Source organism: Magnolia sinica, chromosome 18 (genome assembly GCF_029962835.1).
Source record: "Magnolia sinica isolate HGM2019 chromosome 18, MsV1, whole genome shotgun sequence".
NCBI lineage: Eukaryota > Viridiplantae > Streptophyta > Magnoliopsida > Magnoliales > Magnoliaceae > Magnolia > Magnolia sinica.
In genome coordinates this window covers 30,874,465-30,894,137 of record NC_080590.1, presented here as the reverse complement: position 1 = coordinate 30,894,137, position 19,673 = coordinate 30,874,465, and the positions used below count along the sequence as shown (strand labels likewise).

General features: G+C 39.6%; 1 protein-coding gene across 1 annotated transcript in view; it reads right to left on the bottom strand.

Moving 5' to 3' along the window:
• Nucleotides 1-1,600: 1,600 nt before the first annotated feature.
• Nucleotides 1,601-19,673, bottom strand: part of LOC131232495 (general transcription and DNA repair factor IIH helicase subunit XPB1-like) — a 29,270-nt gene continuing 11,197 nt past the window's right edge. Inside the window, exons 8-18 of the mRNA XM_058228766.1 lie at nt 18,246-18,583; nt 17,573-17,648; nt 17,287-17,480; nt 10,692-10,855; nt 10,526-10,598; nt 8,215-8,328; nt 5,687-5,767; nt 5,476-5,535; nt 4,838-4,921; nt 4,625-4,767; nt 1,601-2,047 (exon numbers count right to left, since the gene is read on the bottom strand). Of these exons, the coding sequence (XP_058084749.1) occupies nt 1,951-2,047; nt 4,625-4,767; nt 4,838-4,921; nt 5,476-5,535; nt 5,687-5,767; nt 8,215-8,328; nt 10,526-10,598; nt 10,692-10,855; nt 17,287-17,480; nt 17,573-17,648; nt 18,246-18,583 (1,424 nt within the window). The 3' untranslated portion in view covers nt 1,601-1,950. The remainder of the gene's footprint in view (nt 2,048-4,624; nt 4,768-4,837; nt 4,922-5,475; nt 5,536-5,686; nt 5,768-8,214; nt 8,329-10,525; nt 10,599-10,691; nt 10,856-17,286; nt 17,481-17,572; nt 17,649-18,245; nt 18,584-19,673) is intronic.

The following is a 19,673-nucleotide window of genomic DNA, read 5'->3' as shown; positions in this document are numbered from 1 at the left end:
AAAAAAAAAACGGTTGCAGGTACCCGGATTAAGTGCTGCTGTGGGGTGATCCAAAGTCGTACAGTTTTAGACGACAATACAAATCATTAACCCAACGTGTATAGTAGTAGTCTGGCCAGCTGTGTATGTGGAAACCACAGTTCTGCATTTGGGTGGTTTAAATTGCCTTTTACAGCGATCTCATGTGTAGTCAGCACTATTTTTTTAAATTGTGAAAAACTAACAGAGGCATTTAGCACTCTTTTCCGGTTTATTGAATTGTACGTGTAGAGTGCACTTGAGTGCACTCAAATTGCAACATCCAAACCGTTCAACCGGTCACTCTTCATGACCATACACAATCCATTCTTTTTTAGCATATGTGGCCATTTAAATGAGAAGATCAACTCAAATTTCAGCCCATGAGACCTACATGTTATGGTCTACCTGATGAGCGGTTTGTATCTTATATGTTTGTGTGTGCACAAGCAAGTGCAATCACGGCTCTGGAATCACTCCAGAGGCAGGTAATGTGAGTAAAGTGAAGCCGGGACGAATAGATAACAAGAGGCAGATGAAGATATAGTTGGGAATAAACGAAAAATTGATGGCTATGTTGGGAAATAATGAAAAATTAATGGTTTCTTAGTTTTATTGCAGGGGGAGCTTTGCCGAAATGAAAACATAAACAAAGATGGCTTGCGGGCTTAAAAGCTTTCTTTGATGGGTATTGATTAGGCTTAAAAGCTTTCTTTGATGGGTATTGATTAGCATGGGGGAATTGGGCCTTCTACCAATAAAATTTGACTTTTTGAGGATTTTCAATCAGTGGGCCAAACGAAGAAAAAAAAAAAAAACCTGGGATTTGGATTTCAAACCCATAACCTAAATCCAAGTATCAAGCTTCCAAACGAACTAAAAAACATTCTTAACTCCTGTATAGAGATAGTTATGAATGGTTATTTGAATAAAGCTTTCTTTGATGGTTATTGATTAGCATGTGTTGCTTTTCCCTTGGAACGAATTGTTTGCATGGAAACTGATTACATGCAAGTACTTTACAACTTAAAGCCAAACTTGTAAATAATTGACACACGAAACTCATTTCAAGCTACAACTCGTTACAACTTAAAAAGTCAGCCACCCAAACGACCCCTACAACTTGATGCATCACCCTCCCATGTAGAATCGGTTACATGGTCATATTTCCATTAGTGCTTCGATGCAGTCAGAGAGATTCTAAGGCAAGGTTATCTGCTGAATGCCACAGGACGGGGTTGAACTAAGGGTTGTCATGGATGTCTAGTGCCCATGGGATGTGAAGCCAGTGATGATGTATTCGAATACATGTACATGGGCTTCTCTACAGCAGAAATCAGGAATGGAAGTGAGCAATCATTCCAGAATCCAGATAATGACAAAATGCTTGTGGAGTTGTGTCAATCTAGTCCATTACGGTCCTAGAAAGCCTAATCACTCCAACTGAAAATACCCCATCTTTAGTATGTGACTACAGCTTATGATGGTAATACCTCACTGGTTTGTTTTCAAAATGCATGCAGCAGATACTATTTTTTTCTTCTTAAGGATGCATGCAGTAGCTAGTAACAAGTAATATTACTTTGATATTACTTTGATATATTTATATTTCCAAAACATTAAATATCAGAGGTGCACAATTGGAGAGTTAAAAACCTCCATACATACTGTGAGAACCAAACTCAATTTCAGTTCAAAACCTCCATACAACCCTTCACCTCTTGCATCTGTAACAATTATATCCCCGCCCAATTCAACAACTCCCATGGTAGAAAGAACTGGAGGAATGGGAATCATGATGATGTATGTTTTAAACTCATCCAAGTAATTCCACAAAAATTTATATAACACTGGCTTGCTGTAAAATTTCACGAGGAACGCACCAAAGGAACGCATCACGGCATTATGTACCATGCAGTTTGCAGAAGAAGCTTAACCAAAGCGTCTTTTAAACAGGAGGTGCCGCTTAGCAGGATCCTTAGGCTTACTTTTGATCTGGCCCTGCCCAGGATACTTGTTCTTTCCGGTGCTGCCAAAAACAAATCCTCAAAGAATTAAACGGGCAATGGATTACACACACACACACACACACACACACACACACCAGATTTGAAAACCCATCAAAAGAGGATGATCTAGAGTGTGTTTGAATGCACGAGTGAATTGATATGAGAACACTGTTTAATGAAGCAGAATTGACAAAATTTAACTGTTCCCTAGCATTCATAAATCATATCTAGCCATCCAATTCCAGTTTAATTACACAGAATTGACAATAGTTTAACAATGTTCCCTTGTATTCATAACAAAGTATCTGGCCCTTAAATTCCAGTTATGTTCCTTTTTAAGCAAAACAAACAGCATACTTCCAATTTGGCCCACCCAGGTTTCAAAACAGGCCTGATTTTTTAGGTGTGGCATCATCTGAGGCACATGTTTCATATCAACAGATTGGTGATGCTATATACACAACACCCTATGCCTGATTTTTTGGGTGTGCCATCATCTGGATCAGATGTTAATATCAATGGATTGGATGCTATATTCCAAACACGGTGGGCCCTCTACGAGAATCAAGGGTGGGTGTCCCCTCTCGACTGTTCCTGCTCATGTGACCCACCTGAGTCATGGATTCCTGATTTTTGGCCCATGCCCAGATAACGTATAGCGTGTGAGTAGGACTATCAATGGGTACCTAATGGATCTGACCCGATCCATGTCCAATTTATGGGACCATTAATAAATCGAGACAGGTTCAGATCTCACCTTCTGGACCCAGTTAAAAAACAGGTCCAGTTGGATCTAGTTGGATCTAGTTGGATCTGTGTCAGGTCTACTCATAGGCAGTCTAGTAGTTTTAATAGTAAAATTATGTATATATGTTAATTATTCTAGAAAAATAAATGAGGTTTCCTAAGCCACATGCATGTATGTGAGTCCATTTACAGTACCATGAACATCTCAAAGTGGCACATGTGTGCAATCTAACTCATCCATTAAGTAGGCCAGCCATGTAAATGTGCTCTTATTTGTCCTGAACACAACTTGAACCTAAAGACCCAATGTGATCGAATGGGCTGGGTCCGGATCTAGCAAGACCCAAACCCTTTTAGGCCAGGTACTGGCAATGTGACAAATATCACCGAGATTTTGATAATGCTCACAATAATATCCCAAGCAATAAACTAAATGATATTATCACAAGATTATCAAAATCTCAGAAAATTTTAATAATAAATTAATAATTCAAAAAACAAGTAAAAATATTAATGAATTTGCTATATAAATATGCATTTAAATTTTAAATATATTTAATAATTTACATAAATATTTTTATTCTCAGAAAGATCTTCCTGATAATTTCTGGAGAACGACCTCAAACTTGAAAATCTCTCCAAAAATTGACAAGAACAAGATTTGTCACTATGGGTATGGGTACTATGGGACCCAACCCGAAACTGACGTGTTGACCTCTACGTGAAAGATAATTGGAGTTGATGTGATCAATAGATCATGGTGGGGCCACACAACTCGTCTGCACTATAATATAGTGCAAAAGTTTGCACTTGATTTATACATATATGTACATGTGTGTGTGTGTAATTAAACAGGCTTGCCTGCGTGACGCACATGCATATGTAGGGTTTTGCTTTTAAATGGCACATGGAGTGACCCATCATCAAAATGAATTGTTCATTCATTCATAGGAGCAAGCCATGGTGTAAAAATCACGCCAATTGGATGATACTAAGCATCCATGATGCTAAGCGTCCAATCAAAAGCATGGAAAGCCAACAGCCAAGATAGAAAAGAGAGACAGAAAAAACTCCAATCAACATCTTGAAACATCTACCAGATAGATCCCACTCTGTATTCCTTATGATTTCCACATAACACTTTGGTTTGACGATTCTAACCATGTGATCTATGGCTCAGAAAGAACAGACGATTGTAACAAAATGCCCCATTCAAAAGGGTTAGGATCATCGACATGATTTTTGCACCCTAGTTTGCTCCTGTTTGTACTATTGAATGAACCATCTTAATCAATGATTGGGAGTCGCACGTGTCATTCAAAAGGTTAGGGGACATTCCCAACATCCTATCCCTGTGAAGTGTGATGTTAGCAAGACCCACATGTGTGTGTGTGTGGTGTGTTGTGTTGTGTTGTGCTAGTGTGCGCGCGCACGCATATCATCATCATCAACTAAGCCTTATCCCAACTAATTGGGTGTACATGAATCCCTTTACACCATTCCGCTCTATCAAAGGCCATAACTAACACCTAGCATGGTTTGGAATGTCATATTGTCAGGATGCATGATGAAGGTTACGGCAAAAGTTTGACACCGGCTTCCAACCTAAAGCAGCCCTCATTTATCCAGGCTTAGACCCACAATGAAAGCACAGAACTCCCATAGGTGCCATGTAATAAACTATTACATAGGTTGATTCAATCAAACGCTATCTAATAGTATATTACATGCGTTGATTACAATCTAGCGCTGTCTAATAGTATACTGTATAGGTTCATCCCAATCAACGAAGCAATGAGAAGATGGAAATGACATTCTCAAAAAAGAAGAAACAGATGAGATAGTTATACCTGTATTCCATGTAAACCATCCCGCTTGCTCCAGACATGGCGCTCATTGATCCCACTGAGCGACGGGCTTTCTGGAGAGCAATGTCATCTGCATCTTCATCCAACTGCTCCAAACCGACTTGATCATCACCAGCATTCAGGACCTGACATACAAACAATCTTCATGATTCTGAATTATCAAGTATTCAAGATAAGAAAGAGGAGGAGAAAAACCTTAGCGAGTAGTCCAATTTGCTCATCTAGGCGGTGATAACTCAGCTCAGCTCCTGAATCAGGTGGAGGCAAGCTTGTAATGATCTGTTAAAAATGCAATTCATCACACCCATATAATAGATATTGTAATGATCTGTTATAAAATCCAATTCATGTTACTCGTATAATAAATTCAACTCCCAGGTGTAAACAGCGGTCATGGTCCTCACAGCTGATAGCAGATGCATCCAAGAGACATGCAGCAGATGAGCATTGTCCACTGTCATTACCCAGGATAGCTAATTCCCACCCGTGCAACATCCAAGATACTCATTAGGTGGGCTCCACAATGTAGATGACCACCAGGTGTACATTGAATATGGATCGTCAATCTTCTTCTTTACCATCCAATTCTCTGTGAAAGTTGAGCCAACCTCATGAGAGGATAGACCAGATATTTGGGCCAGGTCAGCTGCACGGTGGGGCCTTCTTGATGAGTAGCTTAGAAGTCGCAGATGTTGACATGAGGTAGGTAATGTAGGGATGAGTGAGTGGGCTAGAATGCCTCAATTTAGCTAACAGAAAATACCTTAAAGCTATAAACTGACCCCAAATAGCTGGGATAATGCTTAGATTATGATTATAATGATGAAGCATACCTTAAAGCTATAACCCTGGTCGATCAAAAATTGCTGCCTTTTAGTAGAGTAATACATCTCCTGCATCCACCAGCACAGCACTAGGCTCCATTAACAAGAGCACGATGAGAGAATAATGAAATCAAGTGAAGGTTTTTAGGTTCCTGAAAATGCTTCCATCAACAAAGTCGCTACATCAGACAAACTGGTAAGACAAGAAATACAGACTGACCTGTGTATCTGTGGAAACCAGGGAATAGAAGAAAGCATTGTACTCTTCCTTGCCTCCTGTCATCCTATCTTGAAGTCGACCCTGCCAAACGGATGATAGATATAGCAATTAAAAAAACATAATCCAATATCCAATAGAAAATAAAATCATAATACACCACCACTAATTAGTCTAAAAAGACGAGCATAATCATATGCTATTTTGACACCCTTGGTCCCAAATTAATACTTCTAATGAGTTTGATGACAAGGTAAGAAAATGTTGTCCCCTCTCAAGGCGAGCAAGCCATTATCTCCTTAACATATGCTAGATGAGAAGCCTCGTGAGAAAAAAAAAAAAAAAATTGCCCATCTCCATTAATTCAGGGAGCACTCAATTTGGTTTCAATCAAAGACAAACAATTAAAGGGCTTCACTTAAAAGCAAAAATTTCAATTAACCATGTATGAGACATTAAGTTTATTTTAAGCTCTACAGGAAGCTACTCTTGAGCTTAAGCCATAGTTCTCACACACATCAATCCAGTCATGGCCAGTGGATGTTCTCCCAGACTACAGTTCAGCTCTGTTCTCTGGTAACAAAAAATATCTATGAGAGCTGGCTCAAATGACAGGAAATCTAAACAGGCTCCTTCCGAGGAAATTTGGTTGCATATCAATTAAGAAGAAAAACTCCACCCCAAATAGCCAGCACAAGGCTATGTTGATGATGACGACCAAAAACTCGGGTCTTGAGCGAGTTCTGACCAAATCGATCTTTAAAAAGTCTTGATGAGATCTGGAGTGAAGTCTAATTTTTGAAATATGATAGATAGTGATCAGGCACATCAACGCAGATATCTATCAGCATTTAGGTAAATGCATATATAATTTGATTTTTTTTATTATTATTATTTTTTTATTTATTTTTTTTTTATTTTTTTTGGGGGGGGGGGGGGGGAAGAAATTAGTTAAGATTGCTGACAAAGAAGTACACCAAAATGGCCATTTTCGATGCCTTGGGTTGACAATTCATGACCAGAGACAATGAGAAGGATGTTACTCATAGAATTAGAGCTGGGTGGATAAAGTGGAGATGTGCCCATGTAGTTTTATGTGATCACCACATACCAATCAAATTGATGGGGAGATTTTATAGGATAGCTGTAGGACCAGAATGGTTTATGGGGCAGAATGTTGGATAGTACCAAATAGCTGGATAGTACCAAATAGCATGCTCATATGACAAGTGTAGCTAAAACGAGAATGTTGAGATCAATGAGTGGCAAGATAAGTAAGGATAGGCTTAGAAATAAATGTATTTAAGGGAACTTAGGAGTGTGCTACTAGGTAATCAGATAAGGAAAAGTAGATTTACATGATTTGGCCATGTGCAACGGAGACCTAGAAGAAATGCACTGGTTCTGAGTGAGTTGATTCAAGTCGAGGCTCTAAAAGGGCAAGTGGAAGGCCCAAAAGGACGTAGGTGGAGGTAGTAAGAGAATATTTGACAACCTATGGTTTAACTAGGTCATGGTCCTTGATAGAATGGAATAGTGGAAATAGATTCATTTAGCAGGCTCCATTTATTTGGGACTCTCCAAGACTTCAATATTCAAAATTTTTAAAATAATAATTTATTTTAAAAAAAAAAAAAAAAAAAAAACAGAGAGAGAGAGAGAGACCCACCAACACTACAAACATTTAAATTTTCAACTATTGATTATTACTGATGTTCAACACTTGAAAAAAACTCAGCTAAGTTACTCAACTTGACAGATTTTTTGAGTTATAAAATCTTGCTAACTATAGTAAATAGGAAAGTATTATCTGATGGCAGTGAAGGCACTATTCCTGAACCATGTCATATCTATTTTGTCCATTCACCATATCATCTAACAAGTAGTATGTCATTTAGGGTGTGTCTAGTATACCTAAAATTGCAAATGGACGGGATATTTCAATGGAATGAACCAGCATCCTCAGCTATGAAATTGCAGATGCATGGGTTTCTTGGGACTGCATTAACCAGAACCCAAGTTTTGCCACTGCCCAAGATCAATATCAGCACGTTCCAGTTCACACTTGAAACATCAATATAGGCCACATTCAGGTCCAATCTGAAACGTTCCCAATATTGGTTTGGGTGGAGAAGCATCATGCACTTCTGAAAAAGTATGGCCAACCAAACAGCCTTAATCTTTCATGAAAAACAGTCTGTTTTACAGGAATGAAAATCAGTCTGTTTTTACTAATAAAAAATAAGAAAGAAAGAAAAGAAAATCAGTCTGTTTTCCATTTTTAATATGTTTCATTCTATCAACAAGGATTACGTAGCTTGATTTTCAGTTTGCTTGTGACCTGGAAGTTGGTGAACAGATTATTCACATGTTTTCTACAAAAAGTGTTCAGAATTTTCCTCAGGTAAACTTATGCATCATAATTTCTACAAGAACTAAAATTATAACAAATTCCCCAATAAACAACAGTGACAGTAACTAGGATCTAGCACTTCAAGAAACAGAATGAAGAGCCAAGAACACATATATACCTTCGCCCTCAAAATTCGGCCCAGTCGTTGGGCTTCCTGACGCCTTGAACCAGCATGAGATGAGATCTGGATTATCACATTAGCTTCAGGAATATCTATTGAGTTATCTCCCACCTGAAAGACAAAACAAGCCAGATTCGATACAGACTACAAAAATCAGAACAGTTCCCCTATGTAAAAATAAAGAAATGTGATAAAGCAATTGATCAAAAAGATACTACCAATTTGATAGCATTCAAAAGCAAAATCGATTCTTATTTACTCATGGTGAATAGATTTTCTCATGAGCAACGAATTAGTATAAGGAGCAGCAATATCATACTCGTAGGATAAATGATCTCAAAAGCCTACAAATAGTGTTCAAAATATCAGTATCGCGTTACATATCACATTCTTGGGATACAAATATGTATCGGTTATCGTATAGGATATATCATTTGTATCAGGTAATTTATCACACTTCTTTGGAAACATGGGGAAACATTAGGAAAATGGTTGAATTTTTCAATGAAACTTCAGGGATTGTTAAAAAAGACCTTAATACACACCTTAAAATCATAACATCTCAAAAAAGAAGTGCACATGATAGGTTTCCTTTGTATAGGGTCCCAAGTTATGCATTGTCTGAGTGAACTAATGTAGTTATATTCATATTGAATGCATAAAATTTAAAGTGCATGTGATGATCACTTCATCAAACACTCCTAAATACTTCAAAATTAGTCTCAATTGATAGTTGGTTGAAGGGAAATTTCGAAAAAAAAAAAAATTATTAATTTTTAGTAAAAAATGATTTTATTTTCCGAAAATTGAAAACGACTTGACAAATCAGTAGATCAGCCCTCATACATGCTTGATTTTATATTTGGAGTGCAACATTGCAAGCAATTGGGGAGCAATTGGGGAAATTTCAAATTTTTCCCCAATTTTCGCCAAATCAAACCACCTACACTCAAATTTCAAAATTAGAGTGTATGCGATAATCATTTCATCAAATACTTCTAAATTTGTCTCAATTGATAGCTAGTTGAAGAAAAAATTCAAAATTAAAAAAAAAAAAACCATGGAGAACATGAAGAACCAATGGATATCGAAATCAAAGCTCCAGCTCCATGAATTTTCATGCAAAACATGAAGAACCAATGGATTTATAACCATTTGACACTAATTTAACATAATTTCAACCAAAAAAAAAAAGGATTGGAAATTGAAAATGCTCACCGGATTGAACATGTGGGATATATCGGCACCACATGACGCACAAGTGGGATACAAGATATACCGTGTGATATATCGGCCGATATCGTCGATATTTAAAACATTCTACAAATGATATGGCGGTAAGAAGGAAATAATAACCATTGATGACACACATTAGCCAAATACTTGTGGCCCATTTCTCCCATATTCATAAAAAAGGTGTGTAGCCCATTAGATAGCACAGTGAGGCCCATCTCATGGACCTGGATGTCACACAAATGTGCCATGTTGGCATGCATAAAAAAAGGTGTGAGACCCATTAGATAGCACAGTGAGACCCACCTCCTGAACAGCCTGGATTTCATGTAAACGTGTTGGCATGCAGCATAAGTAGGATTTAAAATCATATTCCAGAGTAGACACGAACTATGTAACTCGGGCATAGCCCCATGGTTAAGGGTGTCAGTTACAGATCTAGGTGTAGGACTTGCTTAACCCCCATATCTCAGGGTATAGGAACACAGTTACATTTGCCATATACATTAATTTATTTATTTTTATAGGTAAGCTGGGATTGAACAACACAACATTTCTTCTATATAATTTTATTATTTTCTATACAAAATATTTGAGTAATGCTAAACTACATCATGGTTGTGTCATATCTAACATGGGTACCTCAAGGAATTTAAAGGACCTGTATACCATAACCCATGGAAGGGTTCCGGACTATTATTCCAAGCTATCAAAATGTAAAGAAGCAAACGCCGACCACAAGTTTTATCCAAACTTCAAATGGAGATTTAACTGCTACATGTTGAGAAGTTTCAAGATCTGAGCAACATGCTGTTGCAACTAGGAAGCCAGGTTGCAATATTAAACTCACATGTGCAGACTTATCAAAACCCTAAGCTAACAAACGTCAAAGCAATAATGAATGTTAGCAGCTGGAAATGATAAGCATACCCTTGCAATCCAATATAAGTCAGTATTTTATCAATGAAAATTTATCCAAGTTCATATCAAATAAAATCTAAACAACCTCAACATGACCCAGATACAGAGTACACTTGAAATAAAGAAATATTGTAGTCAAAATTTACAACTGTACCTTGGAAAGGAAAATCGTGTTGACATCTGGACTGTGCTTGAATGCATAGAGTATTCTTGTTCTCTCATTGTGGCTGGGAAAAAAAAAAAGCCAATTGTTTATCAAAAAAAAAACAGGCAGAATAAGTAAGATAAACAATGGATATTGATCGCAATACGAGAACAACCTGGTTGCACCATAAATCATTGGTTTCCGGAGTTTCATTGCATACTCGGTAAGTGCAAAAAGATTATCAGCAAACACAATTATCTTATCTCCACGCTGTTGTTCATGAAACCGGATCAGAAACTCACAAGCTCTGAATTTAGTTGGGTTCATCACATATAAGGCCTGAAAGAACAAGAGAATGTTCAACAGATGAGGAGCACAGAAACAGGCGGAACTAAGAATATATACAATATGACTGGTGTATCATTTGTATTTGTAGATGAGAAGCCCCCTTCTACAGAGTAAGCAAGAACAGCTGGTAGTATACATGCTGCAAGTGAGAAAATAAGCAGGGTTCTTATAGATTTCTTTCCCAGTGCTAAATGTGAGAGGGGCTGCTGATACCCATTCCGATTCAGGTGATCAATAAGGATTAAATAAGACTCGCACATTGACAACCAGGAGAACGGACAAAGAACAGGAGGAAGGAAAGACAGAAGGATAGGATTAGGGATGGAAAGAGAGCAACAACAGGATCTTCAAGGACAGATTCACACTGCTGCCCTCATTGAAAAAATCAAAGGCTCTATTTTGGAATGGGCAGTCCCATCTCCAGATTTTCCAGCGTCAAACCAGGTTCATTCTATGGAAGTAGTGGTGCAGCAGGGAGGGATAGTTTCCGACAGATTCCCGATGCTGTCCTTAATGAAAAAATCAAAGGCTCTATTCTGGAATGGGCAGTCCCCTCTTCGGATTTTTCAGCGTCAAGCCAGGCCCGTTCTATGGAAGTAGTTGTGCAGCAGGGAGGGATAGTTTCCGGCAGCAGCAATCACTTTTGTCATTAAATATTTAGTTCAAGAAGAAGAAGAAGAAGAAAAAGAAGAAAGAGATCAAGCTAAGCAAGCTTGTTTGGCATTTAATGCGGGTTTTAACTGTACACTTACAGGCCAATTTCCACACATAATCCAGAGGAGTCCATCTAGCAACCAAGCTGACCTTAAGCAGGTCGCTCATTGCCACGGACAGCCAATCCCCACATGTATCTACAGTCAAAATTCCCAAAAACTTCTGTTGTTTTTTTTTTTTTTTTTTTTTTCAAATAGCTTCTGCAATGAACATGAACCACGCCCTCCCTCCCTCCTTCCCTCCCTCTCCACATGACATCTGTTTGGGAATTGGGAGGGAAAAACACCTATTTTTGAAATGATCAAGGTGACACCTCAACTCTTACCACCATCCATACAAACACTACCACTCTAGGAGTGGGCAACATCCAAAACCTGGGGGGAAAGGTGTGTGAATAGTTTCTTGTCACTGATTCAAAGAAAGATTTGGTCGTGAAGTGACCAGTGGACTCCATTTCCATATCTTGGAATCTTCTTTGTATTCCGACCAATGTTCGAAATACCGGCATTGCGTTACGTATCGCATCCTTGGGATATAAATACGTATCGGTTATCACACGGAATATATCGTTTGTATCGGATAATTTATCGCACTTTTTGGAAAACATGGGGAAACATTCATAAAAGGGTTGATTTTTTTTAATGAAACTTTAGGGATTGTTAAAAAAAAACTTAATACACACTTTTACATCATAACATCGCAAAAAAGAAGTGCATAGAATAGGTTTCCTTTGTATAGGGTCCTAAGCTATGCATTGTTTTACTGAACTAATGTAACTATATTCAGATTGAATGCATAACATTTAGAGTGTATGTGATGATCATTTCATCAAACACTCCTAAATACTTTGAAACTAGTCTCGATTGACAACTGGTTGAAGGGAAATTTTGGAAATAATAATATTTTAATTTTTAATTAAAAAAAAATTTTATTTTTTGAAAATTGACAAGGACTTAACAAATCAGTAGATCAACGCTCATACATGCTTGATTTCATGCTTGGAGTGCAACATCCCAAGCAATTTAGGGAAATTGGGGAAATTTTAAATTTTTCCCAGATCGGACCACTTACGCTCAAATTTCGAAATTAGAGTATATGTGATGATCATTTCATCAAATACTCATAAATACTTCAAAATTAGTCTCAATTGACAGCAGGTTGAAGGCTAGGAAGTTCGGGGAAGTGCGGTTGTCCAATGAAGCTAATCTCCTGGAACGTTAGAGGAGTCGGGTACAAACAGAAACGGAGCTTGATTAAAGACTCCTGCGATAGGTATCGCCCTGATATCATCTACTTTCAGGAAACAAAGATCAGTGGCTGCGATGTTAGATTGATGGGTACTCTCTGGACGGCCAGGGATGTCAAGTGGGTGGCGCTAGATGCTTTGGGTAGCGTGGCTGGAATTATCCTTGCCTGGCGATCGTCCATCTAGTCGGTCTAAGCCAGCTGGACTGTCTCGTTTTCGGTGACAGCTAAGCTGCAGCATATCTCGACGGATCTTACCTGCCTTTTATGTTCGGCGTACGGCCCTAACCAAGACTCGTGTAGGCCACAATTCTGGGAACAAGTCTCTGCTTCCATTAACTCTTTCAACGGCCCCTGTTGCATTATGGGAGATTTCAATATCACCAGATTCACAGAGGAAAAGTCCCATGGGAACACAGTTACTCCAGCGATGGCTTCCTTCTCCCGATGGATTGACGATCAAGAGTTGGTGGACCTCCCTCTGATAGGTTCCAGATTTACGTGGTCCAATGGGCACACTATTCCGATCTTATCCATGCTCGATAGATTCCTGATTTCTCCTTCCTGGCTCGAGGTCTTCCCCTCCTCTTCTCAATCTGCCCTTCCTCAGGTAACATCGGATCATTGCCCTATTCTGCTGGATGTGGAGGAGCAAAACTGGGGCCCAAAGCCTTTTCGGTTCGACTGTTCCTGGCTGAAGATCAAGGGATTTAAACAGATGATTGCAGATTGGTGGGCAAAGTTTGCAGTTGATGGTCACGCTGGATTCAAGCTTAGCTCCAAGCTGAAATGCTTGAAGGAAGCCTTGAAGTTTTGGTGAAAAAAAGAATATCAGGATAGGGAGATGGCAATGAAAGCCCACCTTACAGAGCTGCGCTAGATTGATACTCATGTAGAAGGGGTTCCGATTGCTCCCGCCATCATGGCTCGTAGAATTCAGTTAATTCAGGTGTTGACAAACAGGGCCCTGGAAAAGGAGATCTCTTGGAAATAAAAAGCTCGTATAAGCTGGTTGAAAGAAGGCGATCGCAACACCAGATTCTTCCACAGCATGGCTAGTATGCACGCTTCCAATAATAGAATCAGCTCCCTCATGGTGAACGGTGCCCGGATAGACGACAGAGATAGGATCGCTGATGAAACAGTGAGATATTTTTCCAGCCTTCTAGCTAGTGAAAATTGGCATAGACCGAATCTCGACGAGTTTCATTTTGAAGGTGCATCGATAGTTGCGGTAGAGCTGCTCGAAGCCCCCTTCTCAGCTGAAGAATTCAAGAAGGCTCTCGACAGTATGGCCGGGGAAAAGGCCCCTGGGCCAGATAGCTTCCCCATCCTCTTCTTTCAACAATTCTGGGAGGTGGTTCAAGGCGATGTGCTGGAATTTCTAGCTGAGTTCCAGGGAAAAGGCAGGATCTACAAGAGTTTCGGTGCCTCATTTATTGCCCTCATCCCAAAAGTTCTGGGAGCTACCTCCTCGAAGGAATTCAGGCCGATCAGCCTGTTGGGAAGCCCCTATAAAATCCTAGCCAAAGTCCTTGCTTCCCGCTTAAGCCGAGTGATTGGGAGGATCATATCTAGAAATCGGTGTGCTTTTAATGTCAGTAGACAGATAGTGGACGCAACTCTCATCGCGAACGAGTGTTTGGATTCTGCCTCATCCTCCGAGAAGAAGTCAGTTATCTGTAAGCTAGATATCGAAAAGGCTTACAACCACATGGATTGGGATTTTTGCTCTATCTTCTGAAGCGGATGGGTTTTGGGCCGAAGTGGCGAGGCTGGATAAAGGAATGCATCGGTTCTGCCTCCTTCTCCGTCCTTATCAATGGCTCTCCTAAAGGTTTTTTTAAGAGTTCGAGGGGCCTCAGGCAAGGCGATCCCTTTTCCCCTTTCTTGTTTCTTATAGTCATGGAAGCCCTTTGTAGAATGTTGCACAAAGGTCAGGCGGAAGGTGTCTTAAGTGGGATCAATATCAAAGGGCTGAGGACCCCGATATCGTTAATCCAATATGCAGACGACTACTTGCTGTTTTCAAAAGCCAATGTCGAAAAGGCAGAAAATCTGCGCACCGCTATCCATTGTTTCAAGGTTGTTTCAGGGCTAAAGGTCAATCTAGCAAAGTCCAATATGTATGGCACCAATCTGGACAGCGATGAGCTTACGGCCCTGGCGGGTATCCTTAGGTGCTCCGCGGATTTGTTCCCCTGTTCTTTCGTCAGGCTTTCTCTTTGCATCGGCAGGCCGCCCATAAGAATGTGGGAGAAAGTCATTTCCAGGTTCGAGAAGCTTCTTGCTAGATAGAAGAGTCGATACTTATCATTAGGCGATCGTCTCACCCTAATTAAAGCCTCCCTCTCCAATCTTCCTATTTATTTTATGTCGCTGCTCAAATGTCCCAGACTCCCAGTGTTGTGCTGGCGTCGCTTGAAAAGTGTAGGCGTGACTTCCTTTGGCACGGGAATGATATTAGGAAGAAATTTCACTTGATGAGATGGAAGGATGTGTGCAGGCGGGCTGGAATCAGGGATCTCAAGGCTATGAATCAGGCCCTGCTAGGTAAATGGATCTGGAGATTGGGGGCTGAAAACGGTAGTTTTTGGAATTCTGTTATCAAGCAAAAAGACGGGAAAGTGAGTGGGGGCTGGTGGACTAAAGAGTCATCCACGTATAGGGCGTCAGCCATCTGGAAGGATATTCTAAAAACAAAAAGGAAGGTGCTCAGCGGTATCACTTTCGAGCTTGGTAATGGGGCCAATATTCAGTTTTGGGAAGATAACTGGGTGGGGGACAGCCTTCTAAAAGATAGATTTCCGCAGATCTTCGCCCTTGCTCCAGCCAAATCTATATCCGTGGCGGATTGTTACAAGATATCTGGCAGCAAGATTGTGTGGAGCATCGCTTGAAGGCGAAATTTACAAGATTGGGAAGTATCGGAATTCGCCGAGTTGCTGGAGTGCATTTCTGTTTTTTCTCCTGACAAACCAGTTCCCGGCAGTCTGATTTGGAAACTTTGCAAGATGGGCTGCTTCTCGGTGTCCTCTTTCTACAGCTACATTTCTTCCAGCAGGCTCCACAATCGGTCCAGTGGGGAGGCCTTTCTTTGGAAATACACTGTTCCCCCCAGAACCGTGGATTTTGGTTAGCTGGTTGGGAAAAGAAAGATCTTGACTATCGACAATCTGCAGAAAAAAGGGATGATCATCCCAAACATTTGCTTGTGCTGTATGCGACAGGAGGAAACAGTTGATCATCTGCTGGTTAATTGCTCCTTTATTTCTTCCATATGGGCCGATTTCCTTTGTCGTTTCAACATCAGTTGCTGCTTCCCTGAGAGGGCGGATCTTTTTCTGCAAGCGTGGCATGGTGTGCATATGAGCAAAGAGAGAACAAAGATCTGGAGGATGGCGGTTCTTGCGATCTGGTGGTTTGTTTGGGAAGAACATAACAACAGATGTTTCCGGGATATCATTCATCCCGCTTCTTGGGGTTCGAACTGATCTGATCTACTATCTCAGCGGATCTTTCAGTTCCGGTTTTCTGTTTTCCTGTTTTCTGTTTTTGTTTTCCCTGTTGTTTCAGTTCTCTTTTCTTTTCAATATAATCATCTTTCAAAAAAAAAAAAAAAATGGAGAACATGAAGAACCAATGGATATCGAAATCAAAGCTTCAACTCCATATTTTTCATGAAAAACATGAAGAACAAATGTATTTGTAACCACTTGACACAAATTTAACATAATTTCAATAAAAGAAATGGATCGGAAATTGAAAATGCTCATCGGATCGAACATGTGGGGATATATCGATAGGACCTCTAGGTTTCGTATCGCACAAGTGGGATACAAGATATATCGTGGGATATATCGGCCAATATCGTCGATAATTAAAAATATTGATTCCGACAATAAGAGCAATTCTAACCCGTCCTGATGAATGGGATGGAAACAATTGTTCAATCAAGAAGTTTAACACAGCATCACCCATCAGCAATGAGGCCCAGTGGATGAATGGGATAGAACACTGATAGATAGCCCCACATGCAAGTGTGGTAGCTCTAAGTGAAAACTTACGTAATTCCGGCCAATAGTCAGACCAAGGTAATATATTTCTTATCAGGTTACTTCACATTTGCATGATTCATAGTTTCAAAGACTTAAATCATAATTGAAGGATATCACTTTCCAAAGGGCTGGGATCAGAGCATAGTTGGCTTTGGGATTAAATTTTTTTATGGTTGTACAAAGGATCAAAGGATCAGATTGACAAGAGCTGGGAAGGGGGCTTTGATTTGTCCTAAAAGATTATCCCTTGTCATCTTTATTCATAGCATTTTCTTTTGCTTCCTTCAATCAAATCATTGTTAAATCTAAAAAGTAAAAGAGAGAAGTCATAAAGAATAAAAAGAGAAGACGGACTTATCTAACCAGGCAAATTCAAACACAAATTACATCTTATGCAACACAAACCTGCTTCTTCTTAGAATTTTCTTTTTTCAAGTATTCAGCAAAGAATTCCTTTGTCATTGGACACCATACTTCTGCGCACTGGACATTCGCGATGAATCCTCCTTTCACCAAGTCCAACCAATTAGCTTCATACAATTTGGGACCAATGAGGAAGTTCAAATCCGTGATGCGCTCATCCTCTCTCACAAGAGTTGCTGCAATACAAAAGCCAATCTAATTTTAAGCAAAATGAGCTAATGTCACACATTGCAGATTAGCTCAAAATCAATTTGAATCCACAACAGACCAGTGAGCCCAAGTTTGCAGTGAGATTTGGTAATACTAATGACCTTCCTAAACATGTGCGCAGGAACCACATGCACCTGCAAATTCAAAGCAGGAAAACAAAAATCAATAGGAAACTCTCAGAGAAGTCAAGCATGTGATTATGGACTCATGGGAAGTGGGATGGAGAGATCAAAAATCATTCAAATAAAGATGAATACATGATCCTCGACCCTAGCACATGAATAGTATCCTCCAGTCAGCTTGCATAAGTGGGAGACATTATTAGGTGATCCAGACTTGCTCTGATCAACATTGTGGATTGACCATGACACCAACACATCCCAGAGTTGAAGATCCTAGCCATACAATATTTGGTTTTTTTTTCGCATTGAATGTGGACCACGGCTGCATTTCTTCTTAGCTCTCTCTCCACTTGATGCAATCAAGGGTTAGGAATGTCCCATCAGGGAGATTTTGAGGCTTGGTTTATCCACAGTGGAGCCCATCAGATCAATAGTGGATCAAACGAACAGTGGATGCCACTTGTACATACTGAGGACCCAAAGATGTTATAAACATCATAGGCTTGAGGATCATAGGATTCCTCTTAAATGCAAAGAATGTCCAGGTGCATAATGAACAGTACCCTATAGTTTCTTGTCATACAAAATATCAAACATAAAAAAGATTACCTCATCCATGAGAAGCAATCCCCATTCTCTATTTCTTATTTCTTCAATGATTTTCTCAGACTCTTCAGATCTTTTACCACCAAAAGCAACCATGTTATAAGTGGTCACAACCACACCAGCATTACCACGGAATCTTTCCTTGCTATCAGACGTAAAACGACAAATCTGGTCATCACGTATAGTTGACCATAGCTTGAACTGAAAAGCCCATTGATCCACAGAAACAGCATTTGTTGCTAAGCAAAGGCAGCTCTTTCGTATTCGACAGGCTGCAGAGACACCAACTAATGACTTGCCTGCACCGCAAGGGAGTACAATGATGCCAGATCTTGCTCTACCTGCAACTCATGTGGTATTAGAACCAACGGCAACAAGTGCATTCAAAATAAAAAGAGAACAAAAGTCCCACACTTTCTAATCAATATATGAGAAAGAGATCTGCACATAAGAGGATCAAAGAAGATCTTAACCATGTGATATAGCAGGTATGTGCACAATCCAGGACATTCATCATGTGGGGACCATTGTAAACCTGACCAAGAATCAGGCCTGTACACTCATCAAGGAGGCCGCCATGTGTATGAGAAAATTGAGCTATTATAAAATGACTAATGGCCCATTTCAACAGAAAGATGCTGACTGGATGGAATGGACCATCCTGATTTCTGGGACAGATCATGTCATTGTGGGTCTGCCTATTGAAAGGATGCATCTTGAACACGTGCACTAAGTTGGCACATGCCCAATGAAGATCCTCTTTCGCACAAATCTCAAATCTTCCCAGGCCTCGTACAAATTAACATGACAATATCCATTTTCACAAATGGCTAGTCACATAGGGATAGCTTGTGTACCAAGACCCTATAATGTAATTTATGATTGCAAATGCATCTGATACCAATCATATCATACAATAGGGTAACTCATAACACTGTCAATCACCAATATAAAATCTCTTTACCCAACAACATTGGGACTGACTCAAGAGATAAGTCAGGTATAATAAAGAGACCAATAGCCAAGTTAATAACTATTGTCATCAGATTGTGACATCATTTAAGTACTAGGAATGCTGATAGACAAAAACATTAAGCAAGAACAGAATCCATTGACATTTCAACCAGCCGAACTAGGTTTGTCTTTACAATCTTCACCAACAACATCTTAATTTTAGAGTTTGAACCCACTGAGTGTCAAAATTATGCCATAACTTCAAAGAAGATGGTTACAAAAGCCTCTTAACACTTCCCAACAATAAAAAGCTGTCCTTAAGCTATGAGATAGATTTGACGCTCAAAAGTAAACAAATAAGAATTTAATAGAAATTTTAATTTCAAAAATACTCAAAAGGAAATAGTAAATCACTCAAGGGTATTCCCATAATTGAATGATTTGTAGAAAAGGAAGTTAATTATCATATATCACCTA